The 24,959-nt window shown below is 46.9% G+C and overlaps 7 protein-coding genes across 7 annotated transcripts; 1 reads left to right on the forward strand and 6 right to left on the reverse strand.

Moving 5' to 3' along the window:
• Positions 1 to 273: 273 nt before the first annotated feature.
• Positions 274 to 783, forward strand: H6S33_000997 (uncharacterized protein; the record flags this gene model as incomplete). The annotated part of the gene is made up of 1 exon (XM_044832435.1): positions 274 to 783. The coding sequence occupies one exon, from the start codon at positions 274 to 276 to the stop codon at positions 781 to 783; it is 510 nt and encodes a 169-aa protein (XP_044693964.1).
• Positions 784 to 2,317: 1,534 nt separating this feature from the next.
• On the reverse strand, positions 2,318 to 2,611 carry H6S33_000998 (uncharacterized protein; the record flags this gene model as incomplete). Its single annotated transcript, XM_044832546.1, has 1 exon — positions 2,318 to 2,611. One exon carries the CDS (start codon positions 2,609 to 2,611, stop codon positions 2,318 to 2,320), a length of 294 nt encoding a protein of 97 aa, XP_044693965.1.
• A 4,724-nt stretch (positions 2,612 to 7,335) lies between these two features.
• H6S33_000999 (uncharacterized protein) lies at positions 7,336 to 7,740 on the reverse strand (the record flags this gene model as incomplete). Its single annotated transcript, XM_044832657.1, has 1 exon — positions 7,336 to 7,740. One exon carries the CDS (start codon positions 7,738 to 7,740, stop codon positions 7,336 to 7,338), a length of 405 nt encoding a protein of 134 aa, XP_044693966.1.
• Positions 7,741 to 12,022: 4,282 nt separating this feature from the next.
• Positions 12,023 to 13,167, reverse strand: H6S33_001000 (uncharacterized protein; the record flags this gene model as incomplete). The annotated part of the gene is made up of 2 exons (XM_044832768.1): positions 12,023 to 12,704; positions 12,756 to 13,167. Coding segments are annotated over 2 exons (1,094 nt in total), but the record flags the coding sequence as incomplete, so codon positions are not given.
• Positions 13,168 to 15,519: 2,352 nt separating this feature from the next.
• Positions 15,520 to 17,412, reverse strand: H6S33_001001 (uncharacterized protein; the record flags this gene model as incomplete). Its single annotated transcript, XM_044832835.1, has 3 exons — positions 15,520 to 15,969; positions 15,997 to 16,050; positions 16,105 to 17,412. Coding segments are annotated over 3 exons (1,812 nt in total), but the record flags the coding sequence as incomplete, so codon positions are not given.
• A 3,553-nt stretch (positions 17,413 to 20,965) lies between these two features.
• On the reverse strand, positions 20,966 to 23,024 carry H6S33_001002 (uncharacterized protein; the record flags this gene model as incomplete). The annotated part of the gene is made up of 3 exons (XM_044832846.1): positions 20,966 to 21,955; positions 22,049 to 22,906; positions 22,986 to 23,024. 3 exons carry the CDS (start codon positions 23,022 to 23,024, stop codon positions 20,966 to 20,968), a joined length of 1,887 nt encoding a protein of 628 aa, XP_044693969.1.
• Positions 23,025 to 23,070: 46 nt separating this feature from the next.
• H6S33_001003 (uncharacterized protein) lies at positions 23,071 to 24,079 on the reverse strand (the record flags this gene model as incomplete). Its single annotated transcript, XM_044832857.1, has 3 exons — positions 23,071 to 23,186; positions 23,248 to 23,661; positions 23,740 to 24,079. The coding sequence occupies 3 exons, from the start codon at positions 24,077 to 24,079 to the stop codon at positions 23,071 to 23,073; spliced, it is 870 nt and encodes a 289-aa protein (XP_044693970.1).
• Between the last annotated feature and the right edge of the window lie 880 nt (positions 24,080 to 24,959).

Raw genomic sequence — 24,959 nt, forward strand, 5'->3', positions numbered from 1 at the left:
ACTAACCCTACTAACCCTAACTAACCCTAACTAACCCTAACTAACCCTAACTACCCTACTAACCCTAACCCTAACCCTAACCCTAACCTAACTAACCCTAACTAACCCTAACTAACCCTAACTAACCCTAACTACCCTAACTACCCTAACTAACCCTAACTAACCCTAACCCTAACTAACCCTAGCTAACCCTAACTAACCTTAACTAACCTAACTAACCCTAACTCTAACCCTAACCCTAACTAACCCTAACCCTAACAATCGCAAACAAGGATGCTGGATAATGTTAATGTTTCCAGCGCCGTACTAGAGTTCAAGTGGAAAGCTCTTTGGAAAACTATGAGGCCTGATATTTTTCAGGCACAGGCCCGGCAGAAGAAATGGTATGACCAGAAGCATATGAAAGCTCCAGAACCTGAAGTTGGGGATAAGGTGATGATGGACCGACGCAATATGGTTGTCAATCGACCCTCAAGCAAGCTTGACTACAAGAAACTATGTCTCTTTGAGGTTGATGAGAAACTTGTTGTTGCGTTCTACAGGCTGAAGCTTCCCTCTCAATGGAAAATTCATGATGACTTCCAAATATTTCTGCTGGAGTCCTATCGGGGACTGAAATACCCTCAACGCACTGAAGTCCCTCCTGCTCCAGATGAGGTCGAAGGAGAATACAGTCACGTTCCCCAAGAAATAGCTAATAGCCGATGGCAACAGGCTGGGCATCAGAAAATGTTTGTAGAGTATCGTATTGTTTGGGAGGGCTATCGTTCGGAAGACTCCTGAGAACCATATGAAATTCTGCAAGGAAGAGCTGATGAGGTCCTGAAAGTATTTCATCAAAAATACCCGCAAAAACCTCGGAAAATACTGTGAAACTTTAGGGATCCTCAAAACACAGCGTGAGTAGCTCTCTATCTCAGAAGAAATCCGGGAACAAAAACCAACTCTCCTGTACCAGGTTTTTCATCTGTCTGACAGAGTTCGGATACCATTTTTCCCTGAAAACAATGCAAGAAACGATAGAAAACCGAAGCGTGAGGAAACCCGCTTAAAAAAGACAGGGGAAAAGAGAGATTCTTGCTAACATCGAAATCTCCACTAGTGGAACGGAAGGTTCTACGACAAGAGTGGAGAATATGTCATTTTCTTTGTTTTAAAAGGCATTTCATTTTACAGTTTTCCTTCTCTGATGGAGATAGAAACAGACATATAGTTTGTACGTAATCACCAATAGAGCTACTGTTTTTCTTCTATGCCACATACTAATATTCCAGTAACACTACAGTGGACTCAAAACGATTCTACCATAAAGGGGAGTAATGTAACAAGGCCACTATGAGGCTGTTACAAAAGAACCTATTCCATCAGTTAAGGTACCGACCTTAAGTGACAGCAGCTTGTTCTTCATCGACGTGTGAAGACAAGAGCAGTTGGGCTCGTACCTTTATTCGTATAGAGGACAGGGATCTCGATGAGTAAGAAGTCTTATAAGTTAAAAATAGGGGGCTGAGCAAGCTTGGAACAGAAGTACAAAGATGGTTGATAGCACAGGGAACCCAGGATGGGAGTTCCCTACCTATGCAGTCGAATCTTTGAGGTTTCATATCTCTGCAACCGACGCTCAAAGACCATACTTTAGCACGACAGACATGATTCTGGCGGTGTCCCGGAGCCAATGGGAAATCTAATTCCAAAAACACGTTTTAATCCCCAACACTGACAACAGCTTCTGGCAAATTGCGTGATTCGACTCAGACAGAAGTTCATTCAAGGTGTCGTAGTTACTCTCCTCTCCCCTGATAGAAAATAGTTGCTGTACCCCCGACTATCAACAGGCAGACTGTCAGTCGGAAAAAGAACTTGAGCAACCGCGCTGTATTCCTATAAGCCACTCGGTGTTACCCCAGGTTGGCCTCTCATCATCAACGGATCTTTAATAAAGAGAAGACCCCTTAAAGTTATAATTTTCTAGACTTTAGAACGTTCAAACATACAAACTGCATTTTTTTCTTTCTGAACGAGTGTCATCAAAACTCACTCTCTTTATTTACACTATTCGAAAGGAAGTCACGGTTATGACTCATCATAGTACGTCAGTTACATGTGGTTGTCGATCGTCATTGACATGATCGCATATGCTTCCACCATATTGGGTCTGTCCGACAATCTTTCCGCCAATTCGTCAATCTTGACTCCTTTCTTGTAATGCAAGTGGGACACGTTTCTGATAAACCGCGAGAAGTAGGTGGCAAAGTCTCCTTTGCCTTGCCTTATGGGGACGAGTTGGTGGTGGGTGGTACTTCGGGTGTTTAGGTCTCTAAACGAGGCTTCCATGTGGTCGACGAAGGAAGGTGACGGAGGAATAGAAGTCAACAGGATTGGCATTAACAAGTGGTCTGACCTGATCAAGGGCTATTCCCTCCAAACAGCTGACCGTGTAGATAACCTTTACTGTATCATTGGCAGTGTTATCGCGGTTGATCTGGTTGGTGTTTTGTTTGATTGGTTCAATAGCGATGGTGGGGGCGTTACTAACTACCCAATACATATAGTTGAGGTCTATTCTGGCGTTTGATTCCTGGAGGACAATCCTTGAGTAAAATGTAGTCATATCTGGGTGTGTATTTTTCATTGTATGGGGCGTGTTCTGCGAAGATGAAGAATGGTTCATTGTTCAGTTGGATTTGTTAGATGATAGTAGATTGAGTTGATTGAGCCTGTTTGGTTTCGGCGAAAGATGGGGGGGCAAAAATTCCTGTGGGTAGGGTTCTCACAAAGCAGAAGTTCAGGAAGCTTTGCTGGGACATGACGGATATCCCGGATCGGTTGGGGGCAGGGGAGACCTGTGAAAGTCTTCTTTTCCTGCCTGAAGTGCTCGGTGGGGTAGAGGAGCATAATGGGGTTGGGTATGCCAGGTTATAAGTATTTTGCTACGGTCACGAAGGTTGTTTTCCTTTCTTAAGCAAGGGGTTTGGGGGGGATAAGAGTTCACCATTCAGGGACCAGAGTGACAATAACTTAATATACAAACAGATGTGCGATAAGATTTTTGTATATTATGTGGTCTACGGACATACAGGATCGTGTTTGCAAAAAGGTTTTATTGATTTTGTTGGGATTATAAGTTGTTAATGTTATGTATTAGAGTTTAGTTTATGAGTATATTTGAAAATTTTCTTTGGGTTTCCGGGTTAGCGGCTCTCAGATAAAACTAACATGTTTCAAAAGAATTCAGTTTTTGGGTTGGAAAAATATAATCCAGTAAGTTACGAGAAGTAATCCATTTGCTTAGTAATTTTGACCAACCCAAACAAGGGGAGATGGAAAACCAGACTGCAACAATACACAATATGGAATGTCGGTCATGGATCGTCACTCACATATTGGGTTGCAGGTATTGCAAATAGCGTTGTTTGAGATTGAAATCCGAATTAGTGTTAGAAAACACACCGGGCGGTAACCTGGGGGTCAGAATCCGAGTTGGCGTAAGAACACACAGCAGAGACAAGAAGTGGGATTCGCCCGATGCGGTAACCCGCAGTTCGGAATCCAAAATTTATGTATTCCATCGAAGCAGAGGATGGGGAAACGCGGCATCATTGAATTTCGTGCGCCGTCATGATCGTGGGCTCGAGACGGTGCGTTCGGTGCCATGCAGTCATCGATCGTTGTACCCGCCCGGTGAGTGGCGGTGCCGGGAGTGAACCAGGATGGGTCGCCAAGACTCACAGTGAGTTACCCTACTCAACAGCCCCCAACCACCACCTCCGCCCCCGCAATCACGACCACGACCCCCTGTACGCGCATACCTGATGATGGGAATGGACTCGGGTCGTCCTGTTCGACCCATAGCCACGGAGCCCGGAATTGTGGGGCGACGGTTCCTGGGCAACCTCAAAATCCTGTCCGACATTCCACTACTAGATTTAGTTAACCCTAGCTAACCCTAGTTCGGCCTGTAACCCTAGTTAACCCTAGCTAACCATAGTTAATCTTATCTTGGCCATGAGCCTAGCTAACACTCAACAGCTCCCCACCTACCACCTTCACCCCAGATATCACGATCATGGTGCTTTTTACCCATATACTTGACATTGGTAATGGATTCTCGTCATCTTGGCCGATGTATAGCAATGGAATTAGGAATTGTACGGCTACGGTTCTCGCCCAACCTCAGTATCCAGTCCTAAATTGCCCTACCAGAATGCGTCCTGTACAACCACCGATCGTTATGATCAAATGATAATGGCCAAAATCACCTCAAGTCTGAAAACTCCCAACGGTGCTTCTGGACAAAATCCGACCTCATGCAGCTTCAGACCCAGAGTGCTTCTCCTGCCAGGAGGCTGTGAAACACACCTTCGGTAGGCCAGTAGGCCGAAACCTGACTTTGAGAGACGGTGATGTGTTTTAGAAGAAAAGATGGTACATCCCAAATCACCGAGAGCTCAAACCCAAAATCATGAGCGCCCTACATGATTCGAAGCCAGCAAGCCACTTTGGTCAATTCAAAACTGCAGAACGTCTTCGGGCACTGTTCTTTTGCCCAAAGATGGAGAAAGATATGGAAGAATACTTACGGTATTGCGATAGCTGTCAAAGCAATAAAAGCTCAAGTCATGAGTCGTACAGGATGCTACAACAGTTAGAGGTCCTCAACACTCCTTGTACCTCCATCTCGATGGACTTTATCGTCAGCATGCCAGAATCTGAAGCCCAAACCCTCATCGGGGTTATTGTTGAACGCTTTACCAAAATCTCCTACTTCATACCACTCAAGACCGAGGCAACAATCAAGGAACTTGTGCATATATTCCTTCAAGAAATATGGCGACTATATTGACTATCCGAAGAAATCATTTTTGATCGGGACTTTAGATTCGAAAGCAAGTTCTGGTATTCATTGATGAAGCTTCTCGGAGTCAACCTCTGTCTGTCTACGGCATATCGTCCTCAAGCTGACAGGTGAACTGAGAGGGTTAATCAAATGCTAGAGCAATATTTCAGAAACTTTTGGTCCTACCAGTAGGATGATTGGGCAGGGTTACTCCCGCTTGCAGAGTACGCCTACAAAACTGCAACCCAATAGTCCACTAAAGTATCCCAGTTCTACGCGAACTATGGGTTCGAGCCTGATTCCAATTCGCATTCGCACAGAAGGAAGCTGGACAATGCCAATGTTTCCAGCGCCGTACTAGAGTCCAAGTGGAAAGCTCTTAGGAAACTATGAGGACTGATATTTTTCAGGCACAGGCTCGGCAGAAGAAATGGTATGACCAGAAGCATATGAAAGCTCCAGAACCTGAAGTTGGGGATAAGGTGATGATGGACCGACGCAATATGGTTGTCAATCGACCCTCAAGCAAGCTTGACTACAAGAAACTATGTCTCTTTGAGGTTGATGAGAAACTTGTTGTTGCGTTCTACAGGCTGAAGCTTCCCTCTCAATGGAAAATTCATGATGACTTCCAAATATTTCTGCTGGAGTCCTATCGGGGACTGAAATACCCTCAACGCACTGAAGTCCCTCCTGCTCCAGATGAGGTCGAAGGAGAATACAGTCACGTTCCCCAAGAAATAGCTAATAGCCGATGGCAACAGGCTGGGCATCAGAAAATGTTTGTAGAGTATCGTATTGTTTGGGAGGGCTATCGTTCGGAAGACTCCTGAGAACCATATGAAATTCTGCAAGGAAGAGCTGATGAGGTCCTGAAAGTATTTCATCAAAAATACCCGCAAAAACCTCGGAAAATACTGTGAAACTTTAGGGATCCTCAAAACACAGCGTGAGTAGCTCTCTATCTCAGAAGAAATCCGGGAACAAAAACCAACTCTCCTGTACCAGGTTTTTCATCTGTCTGACAGAGTTCGGATACCATTTTTCCCTGAAAACAATGCAAGAAACGATAGAAAACCGAAGCGTGAGGAAACCCGCTTAAAAAAGACAGGGGAAAAGAGAGATTCTTGCTAACATCGAAATCTCCACTAGTGGAACGGAAGGTTCTACGACAAGAGTGGAGAATATGTCATTTTCTTTGTTTTAAAAGGCATTTCATTTTACAGTTTTCCTTCTCTGATGGAGATAGAAACAGACATATAGTTTGTACGTAATCACCAATAGAGCTACTGTTTTTCTTCTATGCCACATACTAATATTCCAGTAACACTACAGTGGACTCAAAACGATTCTACCATAAAGGGGAGTAATGTAACAAGGCCACTATGAGGCTGTTACAAAAGAACCTATTCCATCAGTTAAGGTACCGACCTTAAGTGACAGCAGCTTGTTCTTCATCGACGTGTGAAGACAAGAGCAGTTGGGCTCGTACCTTTATTCGTATAGAGGACAGGGATCTCGATGAGTAAGAAGTCTTATAAGTTAAAAATAGGGGGCTGAGCAAGCTTGGAACAGAAGTACAAAGATGGTTGATAGCACAGGGAACCCAGGATGGGAGTTCCCTACCTATGCAGTCGAATCTTTGAGTTTTCATATCTCTGCAACCGACGCTCAAAGATCATGATTTAGCACTACAGACATGATTCTGGCGGTGTCCCGGAGCTAATGGAAAATCTAATTCCAAAAACACGTTTTAATCCCCAACACTAACCTCCCCAATGTCAAACTGCCGGAATGCTCTTGTTTTGCTCCGGAGTATCTTTGGGGAGTGGGAATGCGACTCAAGCTACTAAAGCAAAACTTCGGTTTACAAACACTCAAATCGGTTCTAATAAAGTTAGAATAAACAATTATTATCTGGTCGGCTGTTTCCAATAGTTCTTAAGATTCCGACTACAGCTTTCGGCAAATTGCATGATTTGACTCGGACAGAAGTTCATTCAAGGTGTCGTAGTTACTCTCCTCTCCCTTGATAGAAAATAGTTGCTGTACCCCCGACTATCAACAGGCAGACTGTCAGTCGGAAAAAGAACTTGAGGATACGCGCCGTATTTCTATAAGGTACTCGGTGTTGCCCCAGGTTGGCCTCTCATCATCAACGGATCTTTAATAGAGAGAAGACCCCTTAAAGTTATAATTTTCTAGACTTGAGAACGTTCAAACATACAAACTGCATTTTCTTCTTTCTGAACGAGTATCATCAAAACTCACTCTCTTTATTTACACTATTCGAAAGGAAGTCACGGTTATGCGTCATCATAGTACGTCAGTTACATGTCGTTGTCGATCGTCATTGACATGGTCGCATATGCTTCCACCATATTGGGTCTGTCCGACAATCTTTCCGCCAATTCATCAATCTTGACTCCTTTGTTGTAATGCAAGTGGGAAACGTTTCTGATGAACTGCGAGTAGTAGGTGGCAAAGTCTCCTTTGCCTTACCTCATGGGGATGAGTTGGTGGTGGGTGGTACTTCGGGTGTTTAGGTCTCTAAATGAGGCTTCCATGTGGTCGACGAAGAAGGTGACGGAGGAAAAGAAGTCAACAGGATTGGCATTAACAAGTGGTCTGACCTGATCAAGGGCTCTTCCCTCCAAACAGCTGACCGCGTGGATAATCTTTACTGTCTCATTGGCAGTGTTATCGCGGTTGATCTGGTTGGTGTTTTGTTTGATTGGTTCAATAGCGATTCTGAGGGCGTTACTAACTACCCAATACATATAGTTGAGGTCTATTCTGGCGTTTGATTCCTGGAGGACAATCCTTGAGTAAAATGTAGTCATATCTGGGTGTGTATTGTTCATTGTATGGGGCGTGTTCTGCGAAGATGAAGAATGGTTCATTGTTCAGTTGGATTTGTTCGATGATAGTAGATTGAGTTGATTGAGCCTGTTGGGTTTCGGCGAAAGATGGGGGTGCAAAAATTCCTGTGGGTAGGGTTCTCACAAAGCAGAAGTTCAGGAAGCCTTGCTAGGACATGACGGATATTCCGGATCGGTTGGGGGTAGGGGAGACTTGTGAAAGTCTTCTTTTCCTGCCTGAAGTGCTCGGTGGGGTAGAGGAGCATAATGGGGTTGGGTATGCCAGGTTATAAGTATTTTGCTACGGTCACAATGGTTGTTTTCCTTTCTTAAGCAAGGGGTTTGGGGGGGATAAGAGTTCACAATTCAGGGACCAGAGTGACAATAACTTAATATACAAACAGATTTGCAATAAGATTTTTGTATATTATGTGGTCTACGGACATACAGGATCGTGTTTGCAAAAAGGTTTTATTGATTTTGTTAGGATTATAAGTTGTTAATGTTATGTATTAGAGTTTAGTTTATGAGTATATTTGAAAATTTTCTTTGGGTTTCCGGGTTAGCGGCTCTCATATAAAACTAACATGTTTCAAAAGAATTCAGTTTTTGGGTTGGAAAAATATAATCCAGTAAGTTACGAGAAGTAATCCATTTGCTTAGTAATTTTGACCAACCCTAACAAGGGGATATGCAAAACCAGACTGCGACAATACACAATATTGAATGTCGGTCATGGATCATCACTCACATATTGGGTTGCAGGTATTGCGCATAGCATTGTTTGAGATTGAAATCCGAATTAGTGTTAGAAAACACACCGGGCGGTGCCGGGAGTGAACCAAGACGGGTTGCCAAGACTCACAGTGAGTTACCCTACTCAACAGCCTCCAACCACCACCTCCGCCCCCGCAATCACGACCACGACCCCCTGTACGCGCATACCTGGTGATGGGAATGGACTCGGGTCGTCCTGTTCGACCCATAGCCACGGAGCCCGGAATTGTTGGGCGACGGTTCCCGGGCAACCTCAAAATCCTGTCTGACATTCCACTACTAGATGAGGTGTCGATAATGAAATGTCACTCACATATCGGGTTGCAAGTATTGAAATCCGAATTAGGAATCGATGCGTATTCGATCGTGGTTTGAACCTGTACGTTGCTGCTTAGGTTTACAAGTGTTGCAATCTGGTTCAGTTGGGTATACAAAATACAATTCTCGGTCAAAACAAAATACATAAATCTGTATTTGGCGGTAGTTTAAACCTGGATGGGGTGGTTAGGGTTACGAGCGTTGAAGTGGGATTTTGGTTAGGGTTAGAGAATAAGGTTTTCGGTCAAAATGAAATGCATGAATCTGTATTACGAGGTGGTTTAAACCTGGCTGTTGGCGGTTAGGGTTACGAGCGCTGCCATCTGGTTCGGTTAGGTGTGCAAAATAGAATTTTTGGCAGAAATGAAATACATAAATCTGTATTTGGTGGTGGTTTGTACCTGGCTGTTGGCGGTTAGGGTTACGAGCGTCGAAGTGGGATTCGCCCAATGCGGTAACCCGGGGTTCAGAATCTGAAATTCGTGTATTTCATCGAACTACAAGATGGGGAAACATGGCATGATTCAGTTTTGAACGCCGTCATGATTGTAGGATAGAGAAGGCACGCTCGGTACGGTGCAGTTGTCGATTGTTGTGAGTGTCGGTGATGGAGTGAACCAGGACGGGTTGCCAAGACTCACAGTGAATTACCCTACTCAACAGCCCCCAACCACCACCTCCGCCCCCGCAATCACGACCACGACCCCCTGTACGCGCATACCTGATGATGGGAATGGACTCGGGTCGTCCTGTTCGACCCATAGCCACGGAGCCCGGAATTGTGGGGCGACAGTTCCCGGGCAACCTCAAAATCCTGTCTGACATTCCACTACTAGATTAACCCTAACTGCCACGCCTACCGACACGACCACCTTCAGCACCAGCAGCTCTCTTGGTAGTTATTCCACCAGGTGTCCAGATCATCCCCTTTAAGAAGTTTGAGTCAATAACCCCAACAACCAAATCATACTTCCTAAAATATTTAGGGTCTAAATCGTAGATAGCATCTTCCTATCCATTGTTACGCATGACAAGAGTCTAAGTTGACCTTTGATTACTGACATCAGTTCTAGGCACATATACCCTCAGTTCTTTGCGATTTATCTGGTGCTTTCCCTTCTCGTAATTTAAATCTTTTGCAGGAATATCGATCATCCTATAATCATCTTCCTCAACCTGAGGGAAAGCCGGTTTCAAGGAGGAGGATTCCGCACTACTCATGTTAGCACCCACACCTGCTCTGTGGAGAACGGCTAATATCCCCTGAAGTCTGTTTCATGGATCGACTAGTATATACACTGGGTTACGAAGAGTTGGATTAGTCAGAAAGGTTCTATTGGGTTCTATCGGGTCCTGTTGATTGTTAATGTATGAGTCACTTTGGATTTGTAATCGCTGGGATTTCCTTGGGTATATTAGGGGGGGTTCGTTTGTATTTCTTGTTCTTTTTCTCTTTCTTTCTTTCTTTACGCAACGTCTTCTGTACTTAAGCTGTCTATTACTATACAATACTATCTTCCTCTTCTTTATTCGAGAAGACCACCGCTTCGCTGTCCCTTATCCCGTTGACCCTTACCGACGCTATCGTCCCTTAGGACCCCCATCGCGAGTTCCCACACCGACCTCTGCTACCCCTTTCATACCCTGCGGAATACTCGCTACTCGCCCCCTTAAGAGTCTGGCATTACTGCTCTTCAAAAATTTTCGAGCTCCTCTGAATCCATAATTTATACCTCCACCGGCCAAACAGCAGGAACAGCTATATGGAAAACATTCTCAATTGCCCCCCAGATAGTTCCGACTACTTTGCCGGATGAAGTGTACTTCAGGATCAAGTTGCATAACTCGGGGAAAGTTTTCTGGGTCAAAATGTTGATGAACAAAAGTTTGTTCAGAGGATCATTCAAGTCATGAGTAAGTGGTAGGACGAGGATAAGGAATGCCTATAGACAATCGGAGTCCACCGCTGTAACTATTATAGAAGGTCGCATGAGTTTCGGGGCTACCGAATTCTCTTTCCCTTTACGAGAGCGTTTTCCAGCTGCCTGACCACCGCCATCAAGATTATCAACACTATCACTGGCAGCTTCTTTGAACTGACGGTTTTTCTGTGCCTTTGATAACTATCCTTTGTACCAACATCCACAATGAGCCACTGTAGAGCATTCGCCAGTGTTCTACGGGCATAGGCATCACCCCCAGTCCAAATTGTCAGAAAGGTATTGAGAGATGGCAGGTTCATTAAGTAAACGTATAGGGCATTAAACGCAGCCAATTCGGAGGTGTTTTTATTGACCCACCCTATATTTTGCATTTCCGTCTTTTCTCAAGGAGGCGAGTAGCGAGTATTCCGCAGGGTACGAAGAGGATAGTAGAGGTCGGTGTGTTAACTCGCAATAGGAGTCCTGAGGGACTTTAGCGTCGGTGAGGGTCAATAAGACAGGGGGCACCGAAGCGGTGGTTTTCTCGAGTAAAGAAGAGGAAGATAATATTGTATAGTAATAGACAGCGTAGGTACAGAAGACGTTGCGTAGTAAAAGAAAGAAAAGAAGAAGAACAAGAAATGAAAACGAAACCTCCTTAATATACCCACAGAAATCCTGGCGATGACATATCCAAAGTGACTCACACGCTTACGACTCACAGAACCCGATAGAACCAAATAGAACCCTTCTGACTAATCCAGCTCCTCATAACCCAGTGTATTCTCTAGTCGATGCATGAAAGTAGCCCCCCCCTTCAAGCGCGAACTCCTGCGAGCCTTAACCTTAATCTTCCCCTCCAACGGTCCAGGTTTGTCAGGGTAACGTGTATGGAAGATGTCAACGGCGGCGGTATTATCGTGGTATGAGGCGGGTTCCCAGGTAGGGTCGGTATAGCCTGTCCATTTAACAAAATATTGGAGGCCGTTGTTTCTTGTTTCCCTTGCGTCCAAGATTTCCTCAACGGCATACTCCTATTCCTGTTCAACGATATTAGGCGACGGTGGTGGTTGAGTTTGCCCCGGGACAGGGTCATTTGCAGCGGGATTTAGCAACGATACACCGAAGACGGGGTGCACTTTCATACTCTCAGGCAGGTCGATTCGGTACGCATATGGCGATATGATTTCTTTGACGGGGAATGGTCCCAGTTTCTTCCAGTCCAACTTCCGAGAGTTACGGGTGGTACGGATGTTTTTTGCTGAAACAAACACCATATCGCCGATATCGTACCGCGGAGCCGGTGTTCATTTGGTATTAGCGGCCTGCTCTTGTTGGTCTTGCGCCGTGCGGATGTTGGAACGAAGGTGTTCGTGGAGTTCTTTCATCTTCGAGCCGAAGTCTTTAGCATTGAGGCTTGGTGGGATCCTGTCAAGCGATTTGATCATCACTGTAAATCGAGGATGGAAACCATAGTTCGCGAAGAATGGTGTAGCTTTGGTGGATGCGGAGACCTGATTATTGGCGGAGAATTCTGCCATAGGGAGCCATTTTACCCCATCGTCCTGTTTATAAGAGACATACCCACGTAGATATTGTTCCATTACGGCGTTCAGCCTTTCGGTTTGGCCGTCGGTTTCCGGTTGGAAGGCGGTGTACATTCTGGCTTCGATGTCGAGGTGTTTACAGCGAGCCCTGCAGAACTTGGCTGTAAATTGCGTACCGCGGTCAGAGGTGACGTGTGTGGGTAGCCCATGGAGCTTCCATATATTTCGCAGATATAGTTGGGCGAGGTCTTCGGAGTTGACGGTGGTATTACAGGGCAGGAGATGTCGCATCTTCGTTAACCGGTCAACAACTACCATAATCGCATCGTACCCTTCACTCTCCGGTAGGCCAGTGATGAAGTCCATTGATACCTCCTGCCATGGTTGTTCGGGAATCGGTAAAGGTCGAAGTACGCCGAGTTTTCCATGGGTGTTGGGTTTGCTTCGTTGACAGGTGTGGCAGTTCCGAACGTAGCGGGCAATATAATTTCACATAAGGGGCCAGTAGTAGTCTCGACTGATGAGTTCGAATGTTTTTTCGCGTCCAGGGTGTCCGGCGGAGGCAGCGTCATGGTGAAGTTGGAGGATTCGGAGCTTGAGAGGGTCGTAGTCGGGTACATATAAACTGCCTCGATAAAGCAACCGGCGTTCAACTTCGGTGCATTCGGCAAGTGATATGTCCTTTGATTGTCGTTCACCTTTGTTCCGCATATCCAGTATCTTTTGTGAAAACGGGTCAGCGCTATATCCTTCATCGAATAGTCTATTCAGTGAGGCGTTCTTTTCAGCGGGCTCATTTGAGAAAGAACCCGTCAACAAACTTAGCTTTGCGTCAAGATTTTCTTTCTTCAAGACAACTTGACTCTGGTTTAATTGTCTTTCATCCCCCTCTCCAGGGAGATCTCCTGATCTTCTTGTCAAAGCGTCCGGTCTCCCTCCTTATTTCCCTGGTCGGTACTTGATGACAAAGTTAAATCGTGATAAATATTCCGCCCACCGGGCTTGTCTCCGATTGAGTTGTTTAGTACTCATAAAGTATTCGAGATTCTTATGATCGGATATGACGGCGATTGGGTGTGCAGCCCCTTCAAGTTCCGGTCACCATTCCTCAAAGGATCTGTAACGGGGGTCCTTTCTAAGAGAAATAGAATCGGATAGAATAGAGACGGCCGTGCAAGATAGACAATCAGGTTGCAGATTATTCAAAGATACTATCGCTAGAACACAATAATCTTTAAGGGCTCTGCTACCGATAAGAACTTGGTACTTCTTTCTGATGAAGACTGGGGAGAACAGGACTGAAGGGCGAGAATGAGCCTGAGTACTTATACTCCAAAGGCCTCTATTCTCTGCTCCTAACTTCCTTACTAAGTTCCGGTGGAGCCTTTCCTCGGTGCCGGAAACAATACCACCGCTACCCCACTTTTCTCTAAGCGTCAGCAGTTGTTTCCGATACCCAAGGCAACCACCCTTAGTCAAAGCCTTTGTAACACCTGGAGCCTTGGTTGCCACACAACCGAGGGCCTGCATGAATGAGCTGCCGCTCAGGTGTGAGCTTAGTCATTGCTGTAGAGCTTTCGCTTATTGTAGACTTCCCTAGCATAGTCCCTGCCCTTCGGCAGACTCATAATGCTTTAGAGGATACAGAGGATCACCGGGCAATCAGAGCTTCACTCTGGCCGGTCTTCTAGTCACTGGCGAGGCATAGACTCGTCAGTCATTGCTCCCATGAATAGATCCCCTTCCTAGCGCCCGGAATGTAGTTACTCTAACAGCTGGTAGCTAACCACACTGCCGGTACTTGCATATCACCGTGCAACTGGCTTCTAACAATAACTCTCAGCATGTAACCGGGCCCTGGGTGTACTCATACACCAGACAGTTGAAATGGCGCCGTTACACTACTCCCCTCTTCCAGGGTCTTGGTCTCTAAGATCTATAATCACTCTATTACCATCCATTCTATATGACAAGAAATTCCGTGATATGCAAGGAATGAAAACCTAAAGGAAAAAGCTACACCCCAATGATCCGCTTATCTTTGGGTTTCTTAGGATACCTCATATGGAAATCCCGAAGGGCTTCTTCAGCACTCTTCTTGAAGTGCTCCCAAGGTTCCCATGTAGCATCCTCGTTCTCACAACCTTCCCACAGCACTAGGTATTCCACTCGTCTCCTTTTCTTATTGACCCTGCTATCAGCTACCTCTCGGACAACCCAGTTCTGTTCTCCTTCAATCTCTTCGGGTTCCGGTGGTGGAACTCTTCTCTCAGGATCTACCGGTGCTCTGTAAGGTTCCAGAAGAGGGACATGAAAGACCGGGTGGATTCCCATTTGAGGGGGAAGAGAGAGCTTGTAGGCACGGGTACCAATAGCTTCTAAGACCTTGAAGGGTCCCATCTTCTTCTGATCCACTTTTCCCAAAGGCCGCTTTGTTTGCACATTGCGCCGGTCCAACATTACTTCATCTCCGGGCTTGATTTCGGGAGGTGCCAGGGCATGAGCATCATACCACCGGGCCATCCTTAATCTAGCTTTACCCAAGCTGGCGTTCATAGCTTGCCAGATAGATTCCTATTGAGATATCATGACCTCACTCGCCGGATTGTTCCATTCTACTCCTTCCTTTGGGGCTGGCCAGTTGGTTCTCGGTTCATATCCATTGTTGGCATAAAAAGACGATACTTTGGTAGACTCAGAGACCGCCGAGTTATATGCATACTCTGCCAAAGGCAAGAGTTCTGCCCAGTCATCCTGTTGATATGAACAATAACTTCGCAAGTAATGTTCCAGGGTCTGGTTAACTCTTTCTGTTTGACCGTCCGTTTGGAGGTGGAAAGATGTGGACATCTTCAGCTTCACATTGAGAAGACTCATGAGAGATTGCCAAAAGTGAGAGATGAACCTGCTATCTCTGTCCGAGACTATGTCATCAGGTAAACCATGGAGTCTCCAAACTTCCTTTAAGAACAACTTAGCCAAATCTTCTGTTTTATTGAGTGTAGGAAGAGGGATGTAGTGTGCCATCTTCGAAAAACGGTCCACTATTACCCAGATCTTGGTAAACCCACTAGATTCCGGTAACCGCACAATTAAGTCCATAGAGATGGAAGTCCATGGCCGATAGGGTATCTCCAATGGTTGGAGCATACCAAACTTCTTATATCTTGAGGTCTTATTCCTCTGGCAGCTATCACAGCTCCGGACATATTCCTCGTAATCTTATCCATGTTGGGCCAAAAGAAGTTGTTTTTCACCCGCTCTAGTGTCTTAAATTGGCCAAAATGACCAGTCACTTTAGAGTCATGGGTATCGGACAGTATTTCCATCTGAAGCTTCTTGTCTTTGGGTATATACCATCTATTCTTGTAGAAGATGAGACCGTTCTTGACCGACAAGTTCTGGTCCAAATTTGGTTTCCTTTCAACCAGTGAGCGGTGCAGTTCCTGCCAGAAACTATCCTCTTTAGCAGCCGCATATAGGCGCTCTAAGAATGTATTCTGCAATTGATTCACCCTGATGGCCACTAGCTTTACAGGATCCAAAACCAATTGACATAGCCTAAAAAAGATCTGTGGCTCCGGCTGCAGAGCTTCACCTCGCTCTCCAAGGCGGTGATCCCAGCGCCTAGATAGCAAATCAGTCTTGCCATTCTTTTCTCCCGGTCTGTAGACAACTTTAAAATTGTAGCCGGCGAGGTCTTCAGACTATCTAGCTTGCCGCCTAGTGAGAACCTTGGTAGAATTAAAATACTCCAAGTTCTTGTGGTCTGTAAAAACCGTGATCTCCTGTTCAGAAGATTTGAGCATATGTTCTCATTCCCCGAAAGAGGCTACAATAACTCCCATTTCCTTATCATGAATGTCATAGTTGATCTCAGCAGGGGAGAACCTCTTAGAATAGAATGCCACCGGATGTAGCTTTCCATCATCCCCATACTGAGAGAGCACTGCTCCCTTGGCAAAATCACTGGCATCTGTTTCGACCACAGTTCTCCTACTAGGGTCAAAGTGAAGAAGGATTGGAGCGCTTGTGAACAGCCTCTTGAGTTCTTCAAAGGCCTGCTCATGTACTGCCGTCCAATACCATTTCTTGTCTTTTTGTAAGACGTCAGTTAATGGTTTGCAAACTTTACTGAAGCCTTCAATGAAGCGGCGATAGAAGTTTGCAAATCCGAGGAATGCCTGTACTGCCTTGATATTTTCAGGGACCGGCCATTCCATAACTGCCTCCACTTTGTCTTCTGACATAGACACTCCCTTTTCCGAGATGTGATAGCATAGGTACTCTACTTCTCGGACATGGAAGGATGTTTTACTGATCGAGGTACAGAGCTTAGCTTCCCTAAGCTTCTGTAGAACCTTCTTGACCAGTAGCTCATGCTCTTTCTCAGTTTCCGAGTAGATGAGGATGTCGTCGATATAGACAACCACTCCTTCATCCAGTAGTTCCTTTAGCACATCATTGATCATTGCCTGGAAGGCAGAGGGAGCATTGCATAGACCAAACGGCATCACATTATACTGATACAGTCCATAGCGGGTTCTGAAAGCGGTTTTCCACTCATCACCTTCGGCTATCCTGATCAAATTGAAGCCATTCTTCAGGTCTATCTTTGTGAAGATCTTGGCCTTGAACAACCTGTCTCTGAGCTCACTCATGATAGGCAGCGGGTACTTGTTCTTGACAGTGACCTTGTTCAAACCTCTGTAATCCACACAAATCCGCAATGTCCCATCCTTCTTAGGAATGAACAATATGGGCGCCGCAGCAGGGCTATTAGATCTAGAGATCTTTCCTGAAGACAATTCTTTGTCCAGGTACTCTCGGAGGGCCTTCAACTCTGGAGCGGAACATGGGTACAGCGCGCCAAATGGGGGAGCGGTGCCAGGGAAGAGTTTGATCTTCAAATCATTATGGGAATGCGGCGGCATTTCCCCAATCTTCTCTTCACTGAACACATCAGCCCATTCCCGGTATAGGTGGTGTATTTTCTCAGCAATATCACCTCCGTCCTCATCATGCCATACTGAAGCAACCAATTGATAGACTGTCTCTTCTTCTTCCAGCATCTGGTAGGGAGAGATCAGTTCAATCTTGGTGGCTGCTGGGAGACAATTCTGCTTGCAGTAGTCACTCCTCCAGCTCATGGTGTTGAGTTCTCAATTGATGTCCGGGTTATGCTTCCTAGCCCAACTAATTGGCAGGTAACCGGTCATTCCTTCTTCCAAAGTAGCCACCTCCTATCGGAGTGTCTCCTTATGATCTCCCATAGTTATGCGGACTGGGTGAGTGTAATACTCGCCTCCTCCCATCGTGATATCTCCTTGAGCATCAAACATTGTCAGAGGTTGATCCCGCTGCACTAAAGGAATTCCGTGTTTTCTGACAAAACTCTGGTTGAGGATAGCTCCTGTACAACCGGTGTCAAACAGGAAAGACCCTTGGGCGCCTTATTCCCTTCCTTTGACCGTCCATGACAGCCCTGCCTTTAGTATAGGTCTTTTTCCATGTACTGGTAAGGAGGGAAGCCTCTGCTCCAACCTTCTATACTTAGCAGCGGGTTATGAACTCGTTTCTCTTTATCTGTTCAACATGGCTAACAACTTTGGGCACTACTAAGATCAAAGATCCTTTGGTTCTATTCCCAAGTGAAAATATAGCAGGTATGATGTATAGTAGTTTTTGGTAGCGGTTTGGAAGTGTTATTGTAGCAAATGTAACTTTGATAGAGCACTGACAGACCAGCTGTTTCGGGTCTTAAACTTATCCTCAGAGTGCTTGGAGCAATCAAATAGGCAGAAACACAATCATAATTTATTCAAGAGAAACATAGAAACCCCAAAACCCATATAAAAGAAAACTAGTAAACATAGACTTCAAACAGACACTTTTCTACCAGATGATTTCATTGTCCGAGTCTTGCTCAGGCTGGAAAACAAAATCTTCTGTAACCTCCGGGAGTACAACAAGTGGATCTTCTGCTACAACAGCAGCCACTTTAGCCTTCTTTTGAGAGCTGGACTTGCCATTCCCTCTTTTCCGCTTTTGTACTCTCACTGCTGCCACTCGGACAACAGTAGGTTCCTTGCACCAACAATCGGTCCATTTGTGTCTGGACTTGCCGCACTATTGCACAAGTCAGTCTATGCACTCTACCAATAGGGAGTACCGAAAGGTCATACCTTCAAGCATACTTCTGCTTTCCTTCTTTCTTCTAGAATATCCCCCGGGATACCCTTCAGTTCCACCGCTCTATCTTTAGGTCCGGTAGCATTCTGAGGTCCGGAGGAGCTTACAGCTTCTCTTTTCCTCTTGGGCTGCTGGTCCTTCTGAGCAGGTGGGTCCTTCTTGGTTCGAGGGGGTGCTTTCTCAGCTACCAACCCTTGATATCTCTCATGAGTATGCCCTAACTCTCTTAGAGCAGCTATCCGCTCCATTAAGGACTTTGGCTTGGGATTAAAAAGAGCCCAACTCATGCCTAGGTCCGGAAGGAGGGAATTGTTGATCTTATCATCCACCAACTGACCCTCATAGCCAGTTTTCCACATCAGCTGAATAATAGTATTCAGGAAGAGATCTATTCCTCCTCGAGCCGTGTGGGTAAGGGTATTCCAATGGGCTAAAGCATCATCTCTGGAGATGGCTTCGCCGAAGTCTGCTCTAAAAGCATCCACAAAGGAATCCCAGCGCTTCCATCTCTGGTCCAACATCACCGGCATTCCAGCAAGACGGTTGGTGGAGGTTTGATCAATTGAGTTATGGTATGCCTCATACCATCGGATCGCTGCTTCTCCTTCCATCAAGTTGCCTGCATATCGGATCTTAACCTTCTCAGAGGTAAATGATAGGCTCTCAATGGAGAACACATTCTCACATTGCCGGATGAAAGTCTCCACTTGCTCCGCTTTGCCCTGGAACTTGGAGGGTGGTGGTGCCTTTGGTTCTCGGGCCCTGGTAGATACAGAAGGGGGAGAGGCGGCCGGAGGTCGGTACTGCTGGGACATCATAGCCAACAGATTCTTCTGCTGCTTCTCCAACTTCTTCTTGAGGTATCTCCACCAGCCTCTCCTGTCACCACCTTCTGATTCCGAGTCTGAGCTATCGGAACTGTCTGAATCCCCTGGAGCGGAAGCACGGGCCGCAGGAGGTGGAGGGTTCTGATTTCCACCACTTCTGCCTTGCGCAGTAGCTGGAGGGGGAGCGGCGGCCGCAGCAGGAGGGGCCACAGGTGCTACTGGTGCCGGGTTGCTGGCCAATGGTGAGGTTGGTGCTGCTTGAGCGGCCCCAGACATGGTGAACCTTCCCGGGTTCCTGGCTAGTGGACTGGGAGGTCCTCGGCCTGCAACTGGGAAGAGCTCTCCTTCATAGTCAAAGGATCGGTCGGCTCCTCCAAGGAATGGGAGTACTCCACTAAAGCGGCTGGGAGGTAAGGGAGATGCTCCCACTGGTGGCTGCACAATAGGGATAACTCTCCTAGAGGATCGGACCGGAAATACTGCGAAGGGGTTGGTCTTTCGCTGCATTGTTCTGGTGGCTGCCCTAGAAGAGGTCCTGGAGTGAGGATTTGGTGCCGGAGTTCCTGGTCTACCCACCACCAGCCTTTCTTCATCGAGGGCTCGCTGTATTTTGGCAACAAAGTCTGGTGGGGTGGCCGGATTTGTCCACTCGATCTCCATGGCATCTGCATCCAGTTCATCTTTTTCCGCATACCTCCGGAGTTCTTCCTGAACAGAGTTGACCTCCATCTTCATATACTCGAGAGCTTCTGCCATAAGAGTATTCTGTGCTGCCTGGTGCTCTTGTATAAGGAGGAGTGCCTGACTGCCCCGGGTCAACTGATTCTGCAGGCTGTGTTGGAGGTAGGTCTGAAACTCTATAAAGAACTGCTGAAGGGAAACCTCGTCGGTATCTTGCCAGGCGGGCTCACAACCGGGAATATAGGTCTGTAGAGTGGTCCTGGGCTTCTTAACGAGCTGTGTCTGCCCGGTGGCATCAAGCTGGAGGGGCACCAGCTGCCATTCAATCTGAAGGGGCACTTCCGGAGCTGGGAGGGCGGACATTTTGTATAGAGGAAGATTAATCTGAAGGTGACTTGAGCCTTAAAGACTATCTGTAACGGGGGTTCTTTCTAAGAGAAATAGAATCGGATAGAATAGAGACGGCCGTGGAAGATAGACAATCAGGTTGCAGATTATTCGAAGATACTATCGCTAGAACTCAATAATCTTTAAGGGCTCTGCTACCGATAAGAACTTGGTTTTTCTTTCTGATGAAGACTCGAGAGAATAGGACTGAAGGGCGGGAATGAACCTGAGTACTTATACTCCGAAGGCCTCTATCCTCTGCTCCTAACTCCTTACTAAGTTCCGGTGGAGCCTTTCCTCGGTGCCGGAAACAATACCACCACTACCCCGCTTTTCTCTAAGCGTCAGCAGGTGTTTCCGATACCCAAGGCAACCACCCTTAGTCAAAGCCTTTGTAATACCTGCAGCCTTGGTTGCCACACAACCGAGGGCCTGAATGAATGAGCTGCCGCTCAGGTGTGAGCTTAGCCATTGCTGTAGAGCTTTCGCTTATTGTAGACTCGTCAGTCATTACTCCCGTGAATAGATCCCCTTCCTAGCGCCCGGAATGTAGTTACTCTAACAGCTGGTAGCTAACCACACTGCCGGTACTTGCATATCACCGTGCAACTGGCTTCTAACAATAACTCTCAGCATGTAACCGGGCCCTGGGTGTACTCATAGACCAGACAGTTGAAATGGCGCCGTTACAGGATCGAATAATCGCCAGTAATTCCTTGTCGTAAATCTCGTAGTTGCATTCGGCGGGGGAGTGCTTTTTTGAGAAGTATGCGACGGGTCGAAGGGTACCATTATCATCGTATTGAGAGAGTACACCGGCAGAGACATAGTCAGAGGCATCGGTTTCCACGGTAATTTCCTTCTCCGGGTCGAAATGGGTAAGGATAGGAGCGGTTGTAAAGGCTTTCTTCAAGGTGTCGAGGGCAGTTTGGGCTTCGGGCATCCATTCGAACGATATGTCCTTGCGTGTCAGTCTGGTAAGCGGGGATGCCAGTTCCGAGAACCCACGTATGAATCGGCGGTAAAAATTAGCGAAACCTAGAAATGCTTGCACATCCTTAACTGTTTTGGGGACGGTCCAATTCTTCACTGTCTCCACTTTCCTTGGATCCATTTTAATGCCATTGGGTTCGATGATGAGGCCGAGGTAGGTGGTGCTTTGTGTATGAAATTCGCATTTCTCTGGTTTCAGCAGTACTCCATTTCTTTGTAGGGCTTCCAGGACCTTCTCGACATGTACTTGATTTTCTTCGAAGGTGTCGCTATAGATGAGAATATCGTCAAGGTAAGCTGTAAAGAACATATCGAGGTAGTCACGGACGCAATCGTTAATGAAGTGTTGGAAGGTGGCCGGCGCATTGGTAAGGCCGAAGGGCATCACCGTATATTCGAAATGCCCATAACGCCTACGGAAGGCTGTTTTCCATTCTTCACCCTCAGCCATTCGGATCTGGTTATACCCTTGGCGAATGTCAAGTTTGGTGTACCACTTGGCTTTGGAGAGGTGGTCGAGAGTTCCCCGGATGAGCGGCAGCGGGTAGCGGTTTTTAACAGTGAGTTCGTTGAGGCCACGATAATCGACACAGAGACGGAGTGTGCCATCGGCCTTTTAAACAAATAGAACAGGGGCACCGGCAGGCGAAGAGCTAGCCTGAATGAAGCCTTTTTGGAGGTTGTCCTGTATGTACTGCTTAAGCACGATGAGCTCCTCACGGGACATACCATAAAGTGGCCCAAACGGGGGCTCTTTTCTTTCCTTAAGCGGTATCTTATGGTCATAGGGGAGGCGAGGCGCCATTTCGTTAGCGAACTTCTCGTCCATCATCTCATGAAACCTCTTGTACCGGGTTGGGACTCGGCTCCTCCAGTCTTCCTTGGGGGGCTCGCCCGTGGCTTGGTCTATTTCCTCGATAGTTGTGCTGAAGATTTGGAGCTTGTCCCTTCGAGCGAAGCGGCAGGGAGCAGCTGAACTGACGAGGTGGAAACGGGGTGGTGGTGTAATCCCTCTGATGGGAACGGGTGTTACGGAGGAGTTGCACTTGCGTTTGCAGTATTCGGAGTCGAACAGTATGCTATTGTCCTTAAACCGTAATGTAGCGTCGTGTAATTGAAGCCAAGGGATTCCGAGTACGAGTGGATATGAGCCGAGTTTGGTGACGAAGAAGGCGATAGTTTCATGGTGGGAGTCAATTGATAGCGGTAGGTAGCAGAGGTGAGTAATCTGTCCGGAGGATATAGGCCGTCCGTCGATGACTTCAAGAGTGCGAGGTGAGTTGAGAGAGAGAAATGGGAGGTTGTTATGGCGCGCAAATGTTTCATCAATGAATGCGAACCCGGAGCAACCGGTATCGATCAATGCGTGGGTTTGAATGGATATTTTATTGTTTACAATTTTACACGAAGCAACAAAATGATCCCCATCCAATTTATCCTCCACAGACGATACCGAGAAGCCAGAGATAGAGAACGCAGACAAAGGAGAAACATTAGAAGGTCCCAGCCAGTGGCCATTGATCAAGCCCGGAACTACTGAAAACCCGACTAGGAGGAGGCGGGACTAGCGATCGGTGGGGTAGGGGGGTCGGCGGCATTATGAGCTGGTACGAGGAGGGCGCCCCTCATAACCGGTTGATTACCACGCGGGCGATTGGCACAGGGGCAGGTGGCGAAGACATGGCCGGGGTTGGCGCAGTACATACAGAGATTATTGTCCCTTCGCCATTATTTCTCGGCGGCAGAGGTTTTGCGTTTTCCATTAACAAAGGTGTATCTTTGTTCGGCGGCAGGGCGTTGAGCGGAACGGACCTGGAGGGCGGAGAGGTCCATTGGGGCGAGGCCTCCGGTGGTATGAGATGGCTGTGCGACAGCAGCGGGGGGTAAATTGTCCCATCGTATTACGGATGGCCCTTTGTTCAGCTTTACGGCCCCGAACCTGGTTGTCGATTGTCATTAACATGGTAGCGTATGCCTCTACCGTGTTAGGCCTGCCTGTCCGGTATGTCATAGCATCCTTCAGGTCTTCCGACAGTCCTCCGGCCAGGGCATCGATCTTGGCTCCTTCGTTGTAGTCTAGGTAGGCTACAATACGGAGGAACTGTGAGTAATAGGTGGCGAAGTCCCCTTTGCCTTGCTTCAGGGCGATGAGTTGGCGACGGGCGGTACCCCGGGGGTCTGGGTCTCCAAACGAGGCTTCCAGGTGGGTGACTAAGGCAGTGACGGAGGAGAAGGGGGCAGCAGGGTTAGCGTTAACAAGTGGAACGACCTGGTCAAGGGCCCTTCCTTCCAAGCAGCTGACGGCATAGATAACTTTTGCTGCCTCGTTTCAGAATCGATCATGGTTGACCTCAAGTTTCATTCGGAGTTGGGTGGTGAATCCGGGGAGCTTGGTACGGGTGCCGTCGAATTTTTCAGGGTCTGGGAACTTTTCAGACCTGAAGGCGGGGACAGTAGTGGGTGGGGGAGCAGCGGCAACGGGGGCAGAGGCGGCAGGGGCGGGGGCAGCGCAAGCGACATTGAGGTCGAGGTTGAGCTGGGTTACCTGCTCCTCAAGGTTGTCAATGGTTTCATTGGCGGTGGCGAGTTGTGTACTAAAGGTATCCCTCTGGAGGCGGATGCGCTGGACAAGGATGGCGATGTTGTTAAATAAGTCGGCAGCGTCGACCTCATACTGCCGCTTGAATTCTTCTACATCGTTGGGTGGGGCCCATGTAGGTGGGTCGGGGGTGGACATGTCATACGGTGCGGATGACGAAGCAACGTAATCTCAAGGGGGCGAGTAGCGAGTATTCCGCAGGGTACGAAGGGTGTAGTAGGGGCCGGTGTCGGAACTCGCAATAGGGGTCCTAAGGGACTCTGGCGTCGGTAAGGGTCAATGGGACAAGGGGAAGCGAAGCGGTGGTCTTCTCGAGTAAAGAAGAGGAAGATAATATTGTATAGTAATAGACAGCGTAGATACAGAAGACGTTGCGTAAAGAAAGAAAGAAAGAGAAAAAGAACAAGAAATACAAACGAACCCCCCCTAATATACCCAAGGAAATCCCAGCGATGACAAATCCAAAGTGACTCATACATTAACGATCAACAGAACCCGGTAGAACCCAATAGAACCTTTCTGACTAATCCAACTCCCCATAACCCAGTGTATTCACTAATCGATCCATGAAAGAAGGATAATGGAGAAAAAAACAATAATCAACTGGCCAATGTGTGATTCATGCAGAGGAATTTGTAAATGCAAGAGAGCCAGAGATTTCTGTATCCAAAAAATCAGTAATGCTGTAACTGTAATCTCCACATACAATCACTGTCTCAAGCATAATAACAGTTGTTCCCTTAGGCAGAACCTATACAAGAGATCGATAATCAAACTTATCATTGAAAGATGAGTCAGCACCAATGGAGGAATCTCCTGGCCTGAACCAGTATACAATCAAAAATATTTTGGATGAATCCGAGAGATCATGCACTGCATCACATGACATTGAGTTACATGATGACACACCATCACCTGTTAAGAATCAGAGGGTTGACCTATTGACAACTCTTAAGGAACTTGTCAAAAGAAAAGAAAGTATAAGGTTTAAATAGCTGGGATAGATAGGTGTATTCTT

The sequence above is a fragment of the Morchella sextelata genome, assembly GCF_020137385.1.
Source record: "Morchella sextelata strain SCLS chromosome Unknown scls_10, whole genome shotgun sequence".
Classification (NCBI taxonomy): Eukaryota; Fungi; Ascomycota; class Pezizomycetes; order Pezizales; family Morchellaceae; genus Morchella; species Morchella sextelata.